The following is a 22,200-nucleotide window of genomic DNA, read 5'->3' as shown; positions in this document are numbered from 1 at the left end:
AGTCCTTACTTGTAGGTCTTGACCTACAAGACTCTACACAACTGGCCCACTGCTAGCATTTTTGATCTCATCTTCTGCCACTCTCTGCTTACTGCTTGAATGTCAAATTATCAGAGAGTCCTTCTTTTATCATCCTATCTGACATAGCACCTTCCCCCCACCCCATACACAGACCCTTGCTACCCTACCCTCTCATACCACTTTATTTTTCTTCTTAGTAGTTATCACCAACTGACATCATGTAATTGTTCACATGTGAACTATCCATCTTGGTAAAATTCTACAAGAGCAAGGTTTTGTCTCTATTGTATCCTCAGCTCCTACAGCATGTACAAGGTACTTAATATACAATTGTTGAATATATGAATGGATCAACAGATGAACCATCTGCAAATGAACCTCTGAACAGCTTTAGTTTTACAGAAACTTTTCTTATTATAACCCATACTTTTGATCACTAGCCTGTCTATCAATAAATTACATAAAAGAATTTTATTTAAATTCTGTTAATTGAAGAGGCTTTAAGCCTCACTGAACCCTGGAAATATTTAGCAACTTATTGAGGAGGCTCATTTGTTGAGGCAGTAAAGCCATATTTATCAGAAGAGTCCCATCTGTTTCCTCACAAAGTTGCTTACATCTGCCAAATCATCACTCACATTTGAATATATGTCTTTTAATAGGGAGTCTGAAATATATAAAACCATCTATAACAGAACTTAATGGAGCTGGTGGTCAAATTTCATTCACTTTCACAAGAACAGGTGCTTTGTGCTCTAAGTGAAAGCACCTGAAGAGTCAGTCATGGCATAAGATAAGGGCAAAGTCAGCTGTAGAGTCCAGCTCTAATTCCTTTGTTACTGGTACCATAGAGATGCTTCTTAACAGGGCTTTAAATGCTGACATGTGATTATCTCTGTGGAACCAATTAACTAATGGACCCTTTAATAGCAAGTTCATTTAACAACTTTAAAAATTATACAAGGCAAATGCCATCTAGAGAGGAGTTTACTTTATTGTATTATTGCCAGTAGAGTCTGAAGTCATTGTGGGAGAAATGTCAGTGTTTGCCTTTCTGCATAACAGGGCTGTGGAGATAATGAAACCTTGCTTACTTGGAATATGCTCTGAATCAATGAGCATGCTGATCTAAGTTATTACATGATTCCCTGAATCATGGGACCATTTTCAGGAAGCAGGGCTCCTTACCTCTGAAATAAACATGGCTAGCACTTAACCTAGGAATAAACTGTCTTTTCCATAAAAATAATATGTTTTTTATGCAAAAATGATACAAAGAACACAGAAAGCAAAAAAACAAGACCAATGAATGTGATCTCGAACCAGGCAAGCTGAAGCATATGCCACTGTAACTGGATATTTGGATTTAAAGTGATGAAACTAGTGAAGTGCACATAAACCTTGCTATGACACCATTTGCTGTATGAAAATTTCAAAGAATGTTTCTCGTGCAAGGAAGCTTCTTGGTTACAGAACCAGGAAATTCTGTCACAAGGATGCTCACAACCATGGAATCAAGCCATGACTCTAGTTTTACACAGAGGATGCCATGGTTGCTGAAAAGCTTACTGAAGACGAAAAATAACAGTAGATGTAGCAGTGGTTGTTTAATATTTTAAAGTCAATAACAACAGTGACTTTTTACAGTTTTATTTTCTGTAGTTTTTAAAGCCAATGGATATCCACAGAATTAAACAGCATAATGGTATTTTAAAATAATGAAAAGCATATGGAATTTTCCTGTATCAGCTTATTTGAAATATAATTGCTGAGTGTGTCTGAGAATCAGAAGCAAAGAAAGCTTGGAAAAAATAAGTCTTTTCTTTTTTTATACCTAGAATTTTTTGAGGCCTCTTATTGTTAGGTATCACTGTTCTTATTTGGTTGTCCACACCCCCTAAGCAACAAAAAGTTTCTTAAAAAATAGCATGGATTAAGAGAAAAAAGACTAGAGTAGGAGGATGAACAGTCCAAATGTCTGTCGCAAACAAGCTCCATGACAATGAACAAGTCACTCAACTTAGCGGAATTTATTTTTTTTAATCTGTGAATCAAAGAACGTTGATTAAATGAGCCTAAAGAGCCTTTCTAACTCCACAATTCTAACTTTAAGCCTAAAGTAGAACTCTTCATATTCTCTACAAATCAGCGAGGTAATATGAGATATAGAGATGGTTTGACAGGTTGACCACCTGAAGGCAGTACAAGAGATTTAAGTTTTCAGCTATATTTCAAAATTGATGTGTTACACTGAACTATCATCATGATGAAAATTAATGGCCTTTAGAAAAATATAAACTCTTTAGCATGTTTAAAATGTGTTATTAACTACATGGTATTAAAACCTCCCCCCCCCCAAAAAAAAAAAACACACACACACAAACCCACTGCCATTGAGCTGATTCTGGCTCATAGCGACCCTATAGGACAGAGTAGAACTGCCCCATAGAGTTTCCAAGGAGCACTTAGTGGATTCGAACTGCCAACCTTTTGGTTAGCAGCTGTAGCACTTAACCACTATGCCACCAGCGTATCCATATGGTATTAGGATGTGGTAATGTCTGATGTTTCTATTTATGCAGAGTGTAAAATGGCATGGCAGGGGTCTCAGTTTGACCTTCTCTTACTTCATGAGGGAGGAGAATCAAGATTAACAGCCCAAGGCTGATTCTTATGAGGTGAAAGTCAAACATGCCTCTTCTCTCCACCATCTTTACCAATTCTGACACCAACCATGCCTCCCACGGCACTCTCCACTTCTCTGCTGAGTTTGATAATTCACTGCAATCACCACACAGAATTCACAGACCATACTCACAGTTATACGGTTTATTAGGGAAGTAACAGGTTACAATTCAGGTTCAGGAATGCTCAGGATACAGTTCTCCAATCAGGACAGCCTCTTCTCAGCCGTGTCTGCAGGCATGACTCTCTCTGGCACTCGGCCCATCGGCCTAGCCTCTGCCCTGCTTGGGCAAGTGTCACAAAGCTCTTTTAACTCTGCCAATAAGTACCAGAGGCAACCCACTCTGCCAGTAAGCCTCCACCTGAAGGAGCTAAGCTTTAGCTCCATGGGTTGGCAAACCTAGCTCCACCAAGTGTTCAGAGGCACCTTACTCCACCAGCAAGCATCCTGCCCAAAAGCACTCAGCTTTCTCGCTCCATGGGCCAGGAGGCCCATCGCACTGTCTCCTGCTAGTCTTCTCAGCAGCTCCAGGGGAAGACTCTCTCTCTCTGTTGGCTCTGCAGAAGGTCCTTGTCATCAATCTTGCCCTGGTCTAGGAGTTTCTCTGAGCAGGACCCCAGGTCTAAAGGACATGCTCTGCTCTCAATGATACTTTCTTTGTAGTATGAGGTCCCCCTGTCTCTCTGCTCACTTCTCTCTTTTATATCTCAAGAGATTTACTTAAGACACAACATAATCTTGTAGATTGAGTCCTGCCTCATTAACATAACTGCCTCTGACCCCACTTCATTAACATCATAGAGGTAGAATTTATAACATACAGGAAAATCGCAGCAGATGACAAAATGGTAGACAATCACACAATACTGGGAAATCATGGACTAGCCAAATTGACAAAATTTGGGGGGGATACAATTCAATCTATAACAGTCCTACCCAGTCATTTGGTGAGAGTTACAAGATTATGGCTAGAAGGGCCATATTAAGTAATTCACTATACCGCACAAAGGAATTTGTAATATCAGAATTGACAATTCTGAAATTTGTATCTGACATTTCCTTTACAAATTAAAATTTTATTGTCAAATTTTATGATTATCTGCCTCATAATACATTAACAGCTTAACACTGATAATTTTTCAGGTTTTCTTTCTTTTTCAGTAAATCTTAGAACTGATTAGGATGTTAGTTTTAATTAAAGAAATAGTTTGGCCCAATATCCGTAATAATGAAAATATACTACATACTAGAAGAATAAGCACTTTTAACAATGCTTAATTTTATTACTAAAGCCTATTTTCTTTTATGCACTAAGCTCCTAGTTGGGTATTCATATTTTAGCATTGGAAACGAAAAGAAATATAATACACTCTATTATGTGTTGTCTTAGTCATCTAATGCTACTATAACAGAAATACCATAAGTGGATGGGTTTAACAAACAGAAATCTATGCTCTCACAGTCTAGGCGGCTAGAAGTACAAATTCAGAGTGCCAGCTCCTGGGGAATTCTTTCTCTCTCTGTTGGTTCTGGGGGAAGGCCGTAGTCATCAGTCTTTTCCTGGTCTAGGAGCTTCTTAGCACAGGGACGCTGGGTCCAGAGGACACGCTCCGCTCCTGGCACTTTTTTCTTGGTGGCATGAATGCCTCTCCTCTCTGCTCCCTTCTCTCTTTTATATCTCAAAAGAGATTGACTCAAGATACAACCTAATCCTGTAGATTGAGTCCTGCCTCATTAACATAACTGACTCTAATCCTGCCTCATCAACATCATAGAGGTTAGGCTTTACAGCACACAGGATAATCACATCTGAGAACAAAATGGTGGACAGCTACACATACTGGGATCATGGCCTAGCCAAGCTGATACACATCTCTGGGGGACACAAATCAATCCATAACACGTGAAGTTTATTTCTATTATAAATACAATTGAGGTGGCCTCTCTCTTATTCTGTATTCTCTCAGCTTTCCTCACACTGAGCAGCAGCTTTTAAAATCTCATTTAAGTCCCAATGTTGTTGTTGTTGGGTGCCACCGAGTTGATTTTGACTCACAGCAATCCCATGTGACAGAGCAGAACTGCCCCATAGGGTTTTTAGGCTGGGAGCATATGGTCAGGCTCCAACCACTGACCTTTGGGTTAGCCGCCAAGAGCTTGACCATTGCATTACCACGGCTCCTTTAAGTTCCACTAACCTTCCTTAGGAAGGTGCCCTGGTGGCGCAGTGGTTAAGTGTTTGGCGGCTAACAGAAAGGTCTGCAGTTTGAACCCACCAGCTACATAGCAGAAGAACAACAGGGCAATCTGGTTCCATAAAGATTATAGCTTCGGAAACCCTATGGGGCAATTCTACCCTCTCCTATAGGGCTACTATGAGTTGGTATTGACTCAATGGCCAACGGGTTTGTTTTAACCTTAATAGCTTTCTTGCTAGATTTTAGTTTCTACTTCGGAAAAAAAAAAAAAGATATATACGCACATGTGTCCATAAAATTGCAAAACTAGAGAACTATTAAAGTACATATCAGCAGCCATCAATGATGCCGATTACCTAGAATAGTGCATATCACATAAGGGAGGCCAGAAAGAACAACCCCAATTATCAGATGTTAAAACAGGGATGATAATTTCCCTTAAATGCTGTCAACAGGTAAGGTAGCTAAAAAAGAATAAAACAGAATTTTCCTGGCACTGATTATTCTTGCATTCAGTATTTTGCACCAAAACCACAGCACTCTGAAAAAGCATGGAAAGTTACTGAAATTTCAAGCCAATGAGATGTACTAGAGGCTCGAAAGATGATAGCAATGAAACCTAGAAAAAAATGAGAGGTACTACATAAATTGTTAGCACATGTGCGAGAACTTTATAGGCTGAAGTATTTTGGGAATGTTACAAATAAGAAATTAAATAGTTAAGAGTTTAATGTAGAGTTATTTTAATGTTGGTACTATAGTAAACTTTTTTTTTTTTACTATATTAAACTTTACTAACACATCATGTGGTATGACACCCCCGCCTCAAATTCAACGTTTAAAAAAAAAAAAAAAACCCACCTAGTTCTTCCTCCTAATCTCCATTACATGCAAATATCACCCCAGTCCTCTGATAATTTGTTCTAAAATCCTGAGTCATCCATAGTTCTTTTACCTCATTCCAGCCCTCACACCATAGCCAACCAGTTAACAAATCTTAGTGATTCTTCCTTCAAAATCTCTCTTGTATCGAATCCTACCCTTTCCACCCTTTTGGTGGCTGTACTAGTTTTGGCCCTTCATTCAACTACCTAATTGACCTCCACATGCCTCTCCCTGCTCTCATTCAGACTGCTCATCATCACTGCCTTAATTCTGGTAAAACACTGGCTCATCGTTATCTGCCAAAGTGCCCATATCTTTAGTCTGGCTTTCCAGAGCTTCTATACCCTGGCCTCAATACGCTCTCTCAGTATTATCCAAAGTAACTACAGAGACTTTACATATCAGTTAAACTGATTCACTTGCTACTTCCAAACACAATTTTCTACCTTCATGCCTTTGACTGATCTATTATTCATTTTGTCCGGGATGCTGTGACCGTTAAGGTTGTGTGTCAACTTGACTGGGTCATGAGTCTAAGTGGTTTCACAGTTATGGTGTAGTTTGGCAGTCATATGATGATATGATCACTTCCATAATGAGATCTAATATAATACAATCACCTCCACGATGGGATCTGCTGTGAGCAGCCAATCAGCTGAAAGGGAGTTTCCTTAGCGGTGTGGCCTGCATCCAGTATAAGTGGACTTTCTGGCAAGGCTCATGGGCTTTAGCTCACTCTGGATCCTGCAGCTAGCTCCCATTCGTCTGACCTCTGTTTCTTGGGACTTGAGCTAGCAGTTTACCTGCCATACCTGCAGTCCCTGTGGCTAAGTGAAATCAGGAGAAGTCTCCAACCTGACCCACAGGCTCAGGATGTTCCAGCTCTACAACCATGTGAGCCATTCCACTGATATAAAGTTCTTGATATAAATTTATACGCTTTACTGGTTTTGCTTCTCTAGAGAACCCAGCCTAAGGCAGATGCCCTATGCCCATCCACCACAAAGCAAATAAACAAAGATGACTGAAATCCTGCCACCTTAAAGACCAACTTAAATTCCCATGATGTCTACCCATGTAACCTCCAGCAGAAAACGCCTCTCCCTTTTCCTCTGAGATTTTAGAACATCTCACTGCAAGTATCTAGAGCCAGAGCTGGTTTTCGTCTCTGTTTACTTCACTCACATGGCAGACATACAAATAAATGAATGTGTAAGTAAATGAATCAGAGAGTATATTAAAAATATAAGGCTAAGTGGTTGCTTAAAAATATCTATGGCTAATAGGGAACCCAAAGTCGAGAAGGGGAAAGTGTTGACATGTCGTAGGGTTGGTAACCAACGTCATAAAATAATATGTGTACTAATTGTTTAATGAGAAGCTAGTTCTGTAAACCTTCACCTAAAGTATATATATATAAAATAAGAAAGAATGGAAAGAAAATATCTATGGCTATACTTTTTTACTTTGGACATATTTTCAGGAGGGACCAGTTCCTGGAGAAGGACATCATGCCTGGTAAGGTAGAGGGTCAGAGAAAAAGAGGAAGACCCTCAATGAGAGTTGGTTGCAACAACAGGCTCAAACATCACAACAGTTGTGAGGGTGGCGCAGGACCGGGCAGTGTTTCATTCTGTTGTACACAGGGTCGTTATGAATTGGAACCAACTTGATGGCACCTAACAACAACATTTTTTCAATAAAATGAAAAAGCTTTCTTTTAGAAACTTGCTAATTGCCCAGCAAATACTTCAAATAAAAATTAAAAGACACTTTTCAGAGAAAATGCAGATATTTTTAACTACGCCATTAGATGCCTATTAACAGTTTTTAGAAATGGTTTCTATTTCTGCAAAGATGTACAAATGTGTCAGATGCCCTTTCATGGGACAATGTTCAAATACGTCAAAAAAATATAGCTTTAATAAAATATTATTACATTATCTTTAGAACGGAAGCTACTTTCAGCACCATAAAGGCTACATCATTAGATACGGTTCCAGTATAGAAAGTATAATACATGACACGTAGTTTCCATACCATATTAGCTCACTAAGAGGAATATATTTATGTCTGTTGTACTAAAGTGTATTTCAATAAGAAATAATAAATGGAATTCCCTTATGGTGAAATTTATTTTCATCACTTGATTACAAGTTGGGTGTATGTATGCACATACAAATGCATCTGAGCATAGCCTTGATTGTATGTAGTTTATTCTGTGTGTTGAACTGGGCTCTACATTATGTAAACGATACAAAGAAGTTGGAATCTGTTAAAGGAAAAAAACACTAGCGTTCCAAAGCAGGGGACAGAGAAGGTAAAACAGATTGATATAAATAGGACTGATGGACATTTGACAGTTGCTTCTCTGGTGTGTCTATCCCTCTGTCCCCTTTTCCCAAAGCTTTAGGTTTTGTTGGGGATCCCTGTGATTCTGAAGAAGGTGACTCTAACTCTGGTACAAACAAATTAGTGGTCATAGCGATCAGTTCAAGGATAAGAATGTGACCTAAGCCAGTAAAAAGAGTGAATTTTCATGACTTGCCTCCTTAGATGTAAACACAAAGACTTATAGCCCCAGCTGAACATGGTCCCTCAGTTGGGAGGGGAGCCAGCCTTAGGATGATAATAACCCCTTTAAAGACAGAGCAACGGGAGGAAATTGGGCCCTTGATGACATTAACGGGCCAAAGCAATGAATCTTGTCTAATCTAGCCTTCTCAGTTATATGTATATGAGTCAATAAGTTCTCATTATCACTAAGGTCAGTGTGAGATTTTGTTTTCAGATACTTGCAAACAAAAGAATTCTAAAAGATACAGAACAAATATGTGATGCTGGATGATGACTGTGGAAAACATTTGTTATACAAAAGGTTCACTGTTTTGTTTTTTATCTAGGGAAAATCATTAAAATCAGCAATTCAAAAAATGCTCTGAAGCAGAGATTTTTTTAAACATTACAAAACTAAAACTATATATATTTAAGAGGAGAATCATTCTAAAGTTTCATTTTGAGTTGCCTTAATATTTCTTACCTGGTGGGGTACTATGTTTATATTCTGTCTTGTGCTGGGGATTCTTCCTAAAAAAGGAAAAGGAAGCAAAAATAAGATCTAGTTTTCCGTATCAAGCCTACCCTCAAGTAGTATTTTCCAAGTACTAAAAATTAATGAGACGAAAAATCAATAAGACTAACTAGCATACAAATAAAATTAGGCCCCACAAGGCCTCTTATTGAAAAGCATTTGCTTTTTAATTGCAGTATTTACTGAGTACCAACTCCATGCCAGCATGTTTCTAGATGCAAGAATGGAGTGGCGAACAAGACAAAGTTCTTCCTTTATGAACTTACACTCTAGAGAAAGACAGGATGAGACAAAAAATGCAACATATCATATTCCTAAAATACGGTCTGTTATATTTCTAAAATGGCATATATCACACAAAAAAGCATAGGATAATATATAAAACCAACCAACCAACTAACACACTGCCGTCGAGTCAATTTCGGTTCATAGCGACCCTATACGACAGAGTAGAACTGCCACAGAGTTCCCAAGGAGTGTCTGGTGAATTCGAACCGCTGGCCTTTTGGTTAGCAGTCGTAGCTCTTAACCACTATGCCACCAGGGTTTCCAGTATATAAAACATATGTCACAAAATATAGAATATATATGGATAGTACAGAAGGATACTTCTATGGCTCTTCTTGAGATCAAAGGAAAAAAAGTAAGTCATGTCAGTTCAAAGAACGACAATCATTTGTTATGAGAAAATTATAACCAGGAAAGTCAGTGTGCATTGAGAAATTCATACAAAGTGTTCCAAAGTAACACAGAAACTATCACTTGAAGACCAATTTTTGATTTTATGTATTATGATCCTTTCTACTATTTCATTAGTTAAATGTTTGGGCACCCTACCTATTTAAGACATTCTGTAGATAATGCAAGACTGTCCAGGCAGCAAAAATCCAAAGCAACTGGCCAATCGTGATTGCTTGATGCATGCTCCTTTCTTAGGGGGTTAGCAGCCAGGGCTGGGATACACTGACAAGAGAGATGTGCCTGAGTGTGCAACATTCTAATATGTCTGTGTCAGAATTATTTTTACATGGTAAAAGCTCATTCATTCATTCAGCAATTATTGATTGGGTGTATCACTGTCTTCTGGCTCTAACAGGTACTGAGGATAAAACACTTAAGAAGATACACATTCTTGCCCTTAAGAAGGTAGAGTCTAGAGGCAGGAGCAAGGATAGACTTTAGATAAACATTTTCTTCATTGAAAAATAAGAACATCTTATTGTGAAGATGGGAAATAGTCCTTAGGATATCCTCTAGGAAAAAGGTATTAAGTCAAGCCTCAGACCTTCTTTTTGTCAGGCTAAATCACCTTTGTTCTTTATTTTTTTTCTTTTCAAAATAAGCAAAAATAATAACAGCAATTAATATAACTTAGGTTATATATGGATTTATATGTATTATAAGTCCACTCGTTCAACTACGTATTTTCTTATCTATTCTAATCGGTGAAAACAGCCAAACTCTCGGACAGTGGATCTTTAGCCTCAAACCTCATCTCCGATATGCACTATGAATCACAGAATGTAAGCACTAGGAATGATCTCCCAGAGTGGCTAGCCCAGGTCCTCCAGGAGGCAGGTGAGCAGTGTGAGCCCAAAGAGGTCAGGTTCTCGCCCAGGGTCTGTGCTTTCCAACTGGGGTAAGGCAGTACTGAAGACAGTGGTCCTGGCAAATTTAGCGACTAGATTAAAAAAAAAAAAAAAGTTTCTGTAATAATCAAGTAACTAATGTGCCATTTATGAATTCCTTTATGGGATCACTGTCAAAAATGTAGCCAACCTCTCTTTTCATAATTTAAAACAAGTATATAACTTTTGTGTTTGAAATATTTCATACTAAAAGTTATATTTAAAAATACTATATTTTTCTCATCTGTGCCTTCTGCTCCATTGTGATATAGGTGAACACAGAGGTTAGAAATAGTTTATTTTTTAAATGCTGTCTAAATGCTTTTTAAGAAACATTCGTTGTTTCTCGCATTTTGCGCTTGCTCCGAATATTAATTTTCTTTATCTTCATCATAATTTGTTGGGCAACTGGAAGTAATTACAAATACATTATTTTAAATTAGTTGATAACATCCAGAAACATAAAAAGTGTGATTGCTGGAGACCTGTGGTAATCACGGAATCTAGTTTTCAGGACAGGTTTTAACTAGTGTTACTTTCAGGAGCTTCAGCTGAAAACCCCAACACTTTACAACTCTGTCTAGTAGAACTTTCTGTGATGAAAAAGACTTTCTACACTTGTGCTGTCCCATTCAGGAGTCACTAGCCACATGTGGCTATTGAGCACTTGCAATGTGACTAGTGCAGCTAAAAAGCTGAATTTTTAATTTGATTTAATTTTAATTAATTTACAGTTAAACATAAATTGCCACATGTAGTTAGTGGCTACCGTATTACAGTGCGGTTTTAATTCAAAAACCAAGAAAAGAGAAACATTCTCTCCACAGCCAAGACTATTTTACAATTAATTAAGAAAAAAGACAAAAAACAATACCTTCTCCTTATGGACTGATCATGTGAAAAAGTAAAAATTCTATATAGGTCTAAATGATTATTGGAAGTATTTATCAGATGAGGGCAGTAACCAAAATCAGAATGTTAGGATCCTGGCTCAGCCACTTAGATTTTGTCTAATCAGTTTCTCTTTTGTAAGAGAGGGATAACAACAGTGAAGCTGCCGTGAGGATTCACAGATCATGCATGACAAATTCTCAGCCTCAGGGTCAGGAGGTGGCGAGGGATTAATGTTAGCCTTTCATTCACTCATCATTTGTACAAGAAAGAAGCATGCAGCACTTATTACTTGCCAGGCCCGGTGTCAGGTGTTAGTGACATTTCTTACTGCTAATATCTCTTCTGTCTCTTTTCGGTGTAACCTTTCCTACAATATGAACGTGAAACACAGTGCAAGAGTGCGACCACACAGTTAATTAGGGTTGTAATTCAACGGTGATCAAGAAGTGGAAAAAAGATTGTACAACGGATTGTGCATTTGGGGTAATTAACCCAAATCTGACCTTTTGATGGAAAAGGAACTTCATGTTGAGAGAAACAAGCTGGACAATTTAGATGTGATGAAGGGAACTACAAATAAACAAAGCTGCAGTGATGATTCACGGGAAGATCTTCTCCTACCGAACACACTGGTACAGGTCACCAATTAGTTTAATTCATTGTCAACTTAAAGTACAATAAATGCTGGACACCAGGAAAGGAGGAACAGAAAAATGGGGGCCATCAATTCCAAAGTTATTCTCCATCTTTTAACCTGGAAAAACATGACTGGTCAATTTGGTAACTTTTCAAAAAAAATTCAAATTTACAGAAAAGTGGCAAGAATAGTACACTGAAATTCCATATACCTTCATTGAAATTCCCCACGTATTAACATTCTACAAGTTTGCCTTACCGTTACCTGTTTCCTTTACTTCTTCCTCCCTCTCTTTCTCCTTTTCTCTCTGTCTGTCTGTCTACGGTTATTGGAGATTTAAAGGCTTTTTTTCTCTTTTTAATACAAGTTTGCTTCAAGTACCAAGCAGTCTTATCTTTTTCACTTTGCCCTGAGCAAAGCAGGATTAGTGAAAGGTTAAATATGGTCTTAACTGTTTGTTACTGGAGGCTCCTTCAACAGCTGCTTTATAAACTCTCAAGTAAATTAATGCCAAACTTAAAAACAAGTATACAAACAGAACCAAGGGAGTTAACAGAAACTCAAGTACAGTTTATGCACCAAAATATTGGTTAAAAGACTGCAGTTGTCAAGCTATAATGATTAAAAGGGAGAGTCATTTTTTAAAAAAGAGAAATGAAGGACTTTCAGAAAATAGGAGGCACTTAAAAAGTTTCAGAAGATGGTTGCCCATTCTCTGTTATCTTGGAACACCTCTACAGTGGCATTCAGACACATACCCCATCCACATAGTCCACCCTCACATACTGTCTAAGAAATGACAAGCCATTTCAGAATAAATGAACAAATGATTACATTCAAACATACATAGAAAAAAGGGTTCAACATCGTTATATTCCAAAAAGGAAGAGCCGGAAAATTTATTCTGAAATTTTTTATTCAAAAAAGAAAAAAAAAAATCCAACTCCATGTGCAGATTTCCTTCTGCCTTAGAGGGGATGGTTTTTCTTTCTGGCTCTGCTAAGAGTTTCTATCCCTCCCTAAGAGACTCTGCTATTTTCATAAAAAGATAAATGTACGAGTGCAATATATGCCACAAGAAAGTTGAGTTGGTGCTTTTCCACATTTAGAGACCAAACTTGCAATTAATTTAAAACAAAAATATTAATTTATATAAATAAAATCATCACTGGAAATGAAGAAAAGAAATATCCTATGTGATAGATTCAGAAGTTTTCTATCTTTGGAATTTTAAATTTATTTTATCCTTTCTGGATAATAAATATAATTCACAGGACAGACTTTAATAAGACAATGAGCACAAACAGAAAAGACAGTGTATCATATGTAAAAGCAAACGCTCAAGATTAAAACATTTTAGACACGCCTAGTTTACATAGCATTTCATAGCATTTTATATGTTAATAGAATTAACTGTTCTGAACCCTAAATTTTTTAATTATTCTCTTGTTCAAGATCACTACTCATCTGTCAGTTTGTCAGACTATGATGGCTTATGTGCTCCTGTGCTGTCGGAAGCTATGCCACCAGTAGTCAAATACCAGGAGGGTCACCCATGGTGGGCAGGCTTCAGCTGAGCTTCCAGAATAAGACAGACTAGGAAGACAGACCTGGTGACTTACTTCTAAAAGGAATGACCAGTGAAAACCTTATGGATAGCAGTGAACACTGTCAGGTTGAAAGGCACTCAAAATATGACTGGGGAAGAACTGTATCCTCAAAGTAGAGTCAATCTTAGTGACGGATGGAGTCAAGCTTTTGGAACCTGCATTTGCTGATGTAGGATGACTCAAAATGAGAAGAAACAGCTGGAAATATCCATTAATAATTAGAACATGGAATATACAAAGTATGATTCAAGGAAAATTGGAAGTTGTCAAAAAATGAAATGAAATGCTTGAAGATTGATACCCTAAGACATTAGTGAGATGAAATGGACTGGTACTGGCCATTTTGAATCAGACAGTCATATGGTCTACTATGCTAGGAATGACAAATTGAAGAGGAATGGCATCATATTCACTGTCACAAAGAACATTTCAACATCTAGGCTGAAGTACATATACATACACCTACAAGGAAGAACAATTAATATAACTATTATTCAAACTTACGTACCAACCACTAAAGCCAAAGATAAAGAAATTGAAGATTTTTTACCACCTTCTATAGCCTGAAATTGGTCAAACATGCCATCAAGATGCATTGATAATTACTGGTGACTGGAATACCAAAGTTGGAAACAAGGAAGAAGGATAAGTAGTTGGAAAATATGGCTTCAGTGACAGAAACAATACAGAGATCACATGGCAGAATTTTGCAAGACCAATAACCTATTCATTAGAAATACTTTTTCAACAACATAAACAGCAACTATACATGTGGGCCTCACTGGATGGACGGAAAACACAGGAATCAAATGGAATACATCTGAATACTATGGAGTAGCTCAATATCATCAGCCAGAACAAGGCCATTCCTTGAGTATACTCCACCTGAATTTAGACCTTGAGTATATCCCACCTGAATTTAGAGACCATCTCAAGAATAGATTTGATGCATTGAACGCTAATGACTGAAAACCAGACAAGTTGTGAGATGACATCAAGGACATCATACATGAAGAAAGCAAAAGGTCATTAAAAAGACAGACAGAATGAAAAGACCTAAATGGATATCAGGAGAGGCTCTGAAACTTGCTGTTGAACACAGACTAGCTAAAGCAAGAGGAAGAAATGATGAAGTAAAAGAGCTGAACAGAAGGTTTCAAAGGTCAGCTCAAAAAGAAAAAGTATTATAATGAAACGTGTAAAGACCTGAAGTTAGAAAACCAAAAGGGAAGAACCTGCTTGGCTTTTCTCAAGCTGAAAGAACCGAAGAAAAAATTCAAAGCCTCGAGTTGCCATATTGAAAGATTCTATGGGCAAAAAACAGAACAATCCAGGAGGCACCAAAAGAAGATGCAGGAATACACAGAGTCGCTGCACCAAAAAGAATTGGTCGACATCCATCCATTTCAGGAGGTAGCATATGATCAAGAACCAATGGTACTGAAGGAAGAAGTCCAAGCTGCACTGAAGGCATTGGTGAAAACAGAGTTCCAGGAATTGACAGTATACCAATTGAGGTGATTTAACAAACAGATGCAATGCTGGAAGTGCTCATTCGTCTATTCCAAGAAATTTGGAAGCCAGCTACCTGGCCAACTGACTCGAAGAAATCCAGTATACGTGTGTATTACAAAGAAAGGTGATCCAAAGGAATGCAAAAATTATCAAACAATATCATCAATATCACATGCAAGTAAAATTACGCTAAAGATAATTCAAAAACAGTTGCAACAGTACATTGACAGGGAACTTTCAGAAACTCAAGCAGGATTCAGAAGAGGACATGGAACAAGGAATATCATTGCTGATATCAGATGGATCTTGGCTGAAAGCAAAAAATACCAGAAAGATGTCTACCCATGTTTTATTGATTAATCAAAGGCATTGGACTGTGTGGATCATAACAAATTATGGATAACATTGTGAAAAATGGGAATTTCAGAACACTTAATTGTGCTCATGTGGAACCTGTACATAGACAAAGAGGCAGTCTTTTGAAGAGAACAAGGTGACACTGCATGGTTCAAAATCAGAAAAAGTGTGTGTCAAGGTTGTATCCTTTCATCACACTTATTCAATCTGTATGCTGAGCAAATAATCTGAGAAACTGGACTAGGTGAAGAACAACAGGGTATCAGGATTGGAGGAAGACTCATTAAAAACCTACAATATACAGATGACACAACCTTGCTTGCTGAAAGTGAAGAGGACTTGAAACACTTACTGATGAAGCTCATAGACCACAGTCTTCAGTATGGATTACACCTCAACATAAAGAAAACAAAACTCCTCACAACTGGACCAATAAGCAACATCATGATAATGGAGAAAAGATTGAAGTTGTCAAGGATTTCACTTTACTTGGATCTGCAATCAACACCCATGGAAGCAGCAGTCAAGAAATGAAATGAATTGCACCGGGCAAATCTGCTGCAAAAGACTTCTTCCAAAATTTAAAAAGCAAAGACGTCACCTTGAAGACTAAGTTTCCCTGACTCAAGCCATGGTATTTTCAATCATTTCATATTCATGCAAAAGGTGACAATGAATAAGAAAGACAGAAGAATTGGTGCCCTTGAATTATGGCCAAGAATACTGAACATGCCAGGGACTGCCAGAAAGAGGAACAAATCTGTCTTGGAAGAAATACAGTCAGAATGCTCCTTAGAAACGAGGATGATGAGACTTCATCTCATGTACTTCGGACATGCAATCAGGAGGGACCAGTTCCTGGAGAAGCACACAATGCTTGGTAAAGTAGAGGGTCAATGAAACAAAGGAAGACCCTCAAGGAGGCAGATATACACAGTGGCTGCAACAATGCGCTCAAACACAGAAACAGTTGTGAGGATGGCACAGGACTGGGCAGTGTTTTGTTCTGTAGTACCTAGGGTTGCTGTACGTTGGCACCAACTCAATGGCACCTAACAACAACAACTCCTTCAAGGCCCTCAAGAATCTCAGTTCCAACCTTTTATTTCAGTCCAATCTTTCATTTCTACTCTACGGGAACATTTGTTGGTTCTTTCCCATCGATAGGCAGGTCTCACAGAGTTTTTGCCACGGATATTCTAACTCTGCACTACCTGTCTAAGTTCCAATCATATCTCCTTCAGGGGGAATAACAGATAATCATTAGGAAATGCCTCCAGAACTTATTGTTTATATCTGTCATCAGGCAACACTTTATTAAGGTTGCCATGAGTTGGAGCAGACTTGACAGCAGCTAACAGCAACATAATCATCATTTGGTACTTACCACATAGTTTCGTGTATTGCCGTCTAAATTTTCAGCACACACACGTACATTTGCGTATGTGTGTGTATTATCTCTATCATTGTCAAATGAGCTATTTAAGGGAATAAGATTTTTCTTACACTTCTTAATATCTTTCATAGCACCTACAAGAGTGCCTTTCAGAAGGTGACATACAACTATATTTTCACAGCTTAATCTATCCACTAGATCATCAACTTCTTTTCTTTAAAAACTTTTTTTAATTAAGCTTTTATATGGGTTTCTAAAATGGCAGAATATTTTCATACGTTTTAATAGGAAAAAAAAGACACTTGTTTTTGCTATTTTTACTATTTTCTAAGAAAATGATTGTTGACAGGAACTTGTAAGAATCATTCGCAGTATAAACCAAAGTTTAAAATTCTCATTAGTTAGAGTACAAAAATGTTTCTAGCAATGTTTGGACTGATAATTAACTTTCTTAGGTTAAGGCTAATGCTTACTACTTTTTTCAGTAAGCCCTAAAGGCACTAGGTTAGGTTGTTAATGGCCATAAATCAAAACTTTTTTTAAAGCCTACCTTTTGGAAAGCAGTTCTTCTATTGGATATATCCCAGAGAACACCAATTCTCATTAGGTTGAAAAGACTGTCAATGTGTTCAAATTGCTTTGCACTCACTATAAAGTTAATTATCTAAGTACTCATTGAGTCTTTTTACACAAGCCTAAGACTAAAATATGTTAGAATTTCCTGCCATTAACGATTCATGTTACTTCCCCAGGAAACAATGACAATCTGACAATCATATTAATCAGACCCAATTGCAATCAGGTTCCTGAGATACAGCCTGCTCAGCATCCTAAGACACTTAGCTCTAGTCAATCAATCACTCAGGTCAAAAAGGAGCACTGAGATCCTTCATAAATGCTTAAGAGACAGATGCCATTGTATCTTGGATCCAGGGTCATCTCACTTTTTAAACTTTAGCTCATTAGCATTAGGTTGGGGAGGGGGCTCAGGTTTGGGGTTCAAAAGGACTAAGGCAGAATTTGAGCTATACCCTTTATTGGTTGTATGATTCTGGCAAGCCCTATGGACCAAATCTCTGTCTTCTCATTGGAAAAGCAGGGATAATACTGCCTACCTCACATAAGCTTGTTTCAAGGGTTAAATGAAGTAGTGTATGTAAACATTTGTAAGCTATTAAGCATTTTGCAGATGTCAGCTATTACGACAGAAATAGAAATCAATTTCAATTTAAGATATCCAATCACGGCTACAGTCACAAACAATTCATTTTCAGAAATTCTATGTGCTACTGAAAGTAATTGCCATTTAAGACTAAATGGCTTAATCTTTCCTTCAATAATATAAACAATTCTGGTTAGATATTTCCCTAGTCATACTTTATATATATTTATAGAATATTTTATAATCTTTGGCTATGCATATTCCATTTTCAAAAGTCAATTATTTTATAACAAGATAGAATGTGTTTTTATCTTGCAGGTCAAGGCTAAGTGGCAGCTATGTACAGATCTATAGAGATGTGTGAGCATTTGAAATAACTTTCAAGGACAATGTCAAATTCCCCCCAACCTTTATCCTGTCAATGAATGGAATTACTTAGAGTTCATTTATAGAAGATTTACATTAAACTTTCTCAAAAATGGCACATTCTGTAACTCGGCAGGCCTCAAAATCCTTTCTTTCCTTCTTTTTTTTTTTTTGCATTGTTGTTAATTATTTATTAATGGGGATCTTTGAGATCTAATCATAGAGCTTTACATACATACCACACCAGCTTTTTGTGAGCTACTACGTTTTAAAATATATATTTTCTAAAACATTATTCTGATTGTAATGAAGTATAAGAGTAACAAAAAGTTAGGTAATACTATATTTATATAAGAAACATAGTATTTTACAAATCTTTCCACTATCATAAACATTTACATAATAAGTATTTATAAATATTTGTAATGGTTTTTACTTTTTCCATGAATGAATGGGAAATTTAACCTTCTCTAATATTCCCTGATGATGACCCTAAAATAATATTTGAATAGAAATATATAAAACAGATCTATTTTCATACATTTCATTCATATTGTCAATCAATAAAAATTCACTGACTACCTACTACATGTCAAGCACTGTTCTAGGTTCCAGAGACACACCAGTGAACAAGCAAGACACAGTAGTAGACAAGCAGACAGTCTCTGCTTTCATAAAGTATATATGCTGTTGGGTACGGCAGACAGAAACACATACAAATACGTACACATACACACACACGTATACACAGAAAATCTAATTTCAGGTAGTGGTAACAAAGACTATGAAGAAAAATCCACTCCAGGGAGTAGCAACAGTAAATGTCTTTATGTTTGCTAAGGCCCTAAGATGGAAACAAGCTAGGTAGGTGGAAAAACACAAAAAGAATGGTATAACTCAAGAGAATGAGCAAAAAGGAACACAGTAGGAAGTGAAGGACTTATAAGCCATGACGAAGAGTTTGTTATGGGAAGCCATTGGAGGGTTTTGAGTAAGAAAACAATATTGACGTTACTTGCTTTTAGAGAATTATTTCTGCTGCTGTGTGGTGAATGAATTACAGGAAGGCAAGACAGGAAACAGGGATATCGGTTAGGAAGCTATTGCAGTATCACAGACAAGAGATGATGGTGGTTATGACTAAGATGGTAGAGGTGGAGGAAGTGGTCAGGTTCCTGATATTCTTCACAAGTTGAAGTGGCAGAAAATGCGGATGGATTGAGCGAGAGATGTGAAGGGAAGAGAATAATAAAGGGTACCTCTTGGCTTTGGGACTGAACTCTATATAAATGACAAGAGTCATTTACCAAGGTAGGGAAAGAGTTGTTTTCATGATAAAAATCAAGAGTTCTTTTTCAGTTGTGTTAAGTTTGAACAACTATTAGGCAGCCAAGCAGAGGCTTTTAAACAAGTAAGTCTGGAACCATTAAATTGAACGAGCTTGCCTAGGGAATAAGAATAGAATAAAGAGGGAAGAGATCAGAGAACTGAATCCCGTGGCTCTGCAATATTTAAAAGTAAAGAAGGAGAGATGTCAAAGGAGGCTTAGGAAGAGTAGCCAGGAATATCATTAAGCTGACTTTATGTATATGAACATATCGTTCTTGGCTCCCAATTTCTTCACTACTGAGTGTAGGCCCCTAGGGCATAAATGATCGACCTCTGTGTTTTTCATATGAGGAACTGGAGCCTAGGAAAATCAAATGACTTATGCAAAATTATGCTACAGAATTGGCATAACCATAACTAGAACCTAAGGCAGCTGACTTAAAAGCCAGTTCTCTCTCCATCATAGAGAGCTACTAAAGATTAACTAGGCAATGATGGCAACTGCAGAAAAACAATTTTTGTGTTTATTTACCATCAAAGCTCTGGTATTTAAATATCATGATTTTAAATGAACCTAAAGAACTATTCTACAGCAGCTTCTAGAATAGTTTCTAGCACATGTTAAATGTTCAATATTTGCAGAATGAATCATATTTTTGTTTTTATTCCAAAATAATTTACTTTGCATTTTTGATATTCAGCACTTATCTTAAAACCTGAAGCAAAAACATGAATCCCATGTTACCAAATATCTGAGTCTCAAGATTTAGGAGAAAAATTAGAATAAAAAAAAATGGCCTTTATTAAGTAATGAAAGAGTAAACCAGCATAATATAATAGAAAACAGTCAATTTGTTTGCTGAAATTCACTATAATTTACTATGCCTGCCAAAAGTACTCTGAAAATTCTTATATATGTGTAATTAACACTAAATGTAAGAAAAACAATTTATTGTTATGGACTGAATGTGTATTCAAATAAAAGAGAAAGAAAAAACGAAACCACAGAAGATATTCCAGTATATTTTGTCAAGACTACAAAATATAACTGATGCTGTTACTGGTATTTCTAATGAAGTTTTAAAAAAATTATAGCAAAGTCTTATAGAAAATTTTGTAGTAAATGTTTACCATTCAGTCTAAGATACTCTTTTTCCAAGAATATCAAGTTTACATTCTTACACATGATTAAAGAACTGTAAGCATTGCAAATGATGGTAGGTTACTTCCTCCCTGTAAGACAGATTAGGTGCTATCAGTTTTTATTACCCTTAACCATAAATAAAATGATTGATAGCCTCACCTAGCTGATTCTGGGAACCTGTACTACCTGACAACTAGAAGTTTCCTATTAAAACCTATTTATTTTGCCTTAAATAATATAATCTGGATTGACACTAGACACACATACATAGTTTTTTATTAAGTTAAAAAAAAATTTTTTTTTTTAAGTAGCTTCTAAAAATCATTATTTTGTGCTTCAAAGTGCACATCTGTATATATGACCAATTAAGGGAATATTGCAACAAGTTGAAACAATTTCCAAAAGTAAATAGAAAAAAATTTTAGATCATAGGTATAAATTTAGATCAGCAAGTAATAAAATGAATTTACTTACTATCAAATACGTGTTTCAAAAACTGAATTCTGCATGTGGCAAAACAGTGTGCTCTTTCATACTGTACAGGTCATGTTGCAGATTCAATATCACATCAAGAGCACTTATAGTTCATAACTGATTCATCTCCTTATTCATCCCTCTTATAAAATATTACTATTTTAAAAAGTAGGGCGCTGGTTTTTGAAAAACATCAAGGTACCAACGTTTTCATTTGCATGACAGATAACCCAGTACCCAGTGCCTAAGGTTTTTGTAAATCTGAGGCAATGCACATGAGTATGACTTCACATTCTTGCAATAAGCTGGTTGAAAATGGATTCTATCCATTTTAGTAAATGTATATTCTAAGTTTAATTATTTATTTAACAAGTAAGAATAGGAGCAAGATGGCCCAAGATGGCAGCTTAGTCATGCACACCAGGTTGTCCTACAGCAAAAAACTGAGAAACCAAGTAAAACAGATACAGATGATGATCTGGGAACCCAGAACAGCAAATGGAAGGATGAAGAAGTAGATTGAACACCAAAGAGAAGAAGAAACTGAATGAAAACAGCAAACAAGGAGACTTACAGGCTGTAGACACCCTACCAGCCAGCCAGACACAGTGTGGCCATCTTGAGACAAAGTGAGCAGTGTTCCTAGTTGAAGAGCACAAGAAGGCAATTTTATGGAATCCACAACAGGAGACAGAGACACTGTGTAGACAAACCTGGAATGAAGGAAAGTGAGCGAACATAAACTGGATCTAAGAAGTGAAAGTGCAGAAAGACAGGAGACATCCCCATGGATCCAGGCGACCACAG

The 22,200-nt window shown here is 37.0% G+C and overlaps 1 protein-coding gene across 6 annotated transcripts in view; it reads right to left on the bottom strand.

Moving 5' to 3' along the window:
- Nucleotides 1-22,200, bottom strand: part of APLF (aprataxin and PNKP like factor) — a 130,719-nt gene that overhangs the window by 5,358 nt on the left and 103,161 nt on the right. For all 6 annotated transcript variants that reach the window (XM_064268671.1, XM_064268668.1, XM_064268672.1 and 3 more), the window contains one exon: nt 8,831-8,877. In XM_064268671.1, coding sequence (XP_064124741.1) covers nt 8,831-8,877 — 47 coding nt within the window. The remainder of the gene's footprint in view (nt 1-8,830; nt 8,878-22,200) is intronic.

Source organism: Loxodonta africana, chromosome 15, assembly GCF_030014295.1.
Source record: "Loxodonta africana isolate mLoxAfr1 chromosome 15, mLoxAfr1.hap2, whole genome shotgun sequence".
NCBI classification, from domain to species: Eukaryota; Metazoa; Chordata; class Mammalia; order Proboscidea; family Elephantidae; genus Loxodonta; species Loxodonta africana.
Note: the sequence above shows the minus strand (reverse complement) of the source record. Positions and strands in the feature narration are given on the sequence as shown.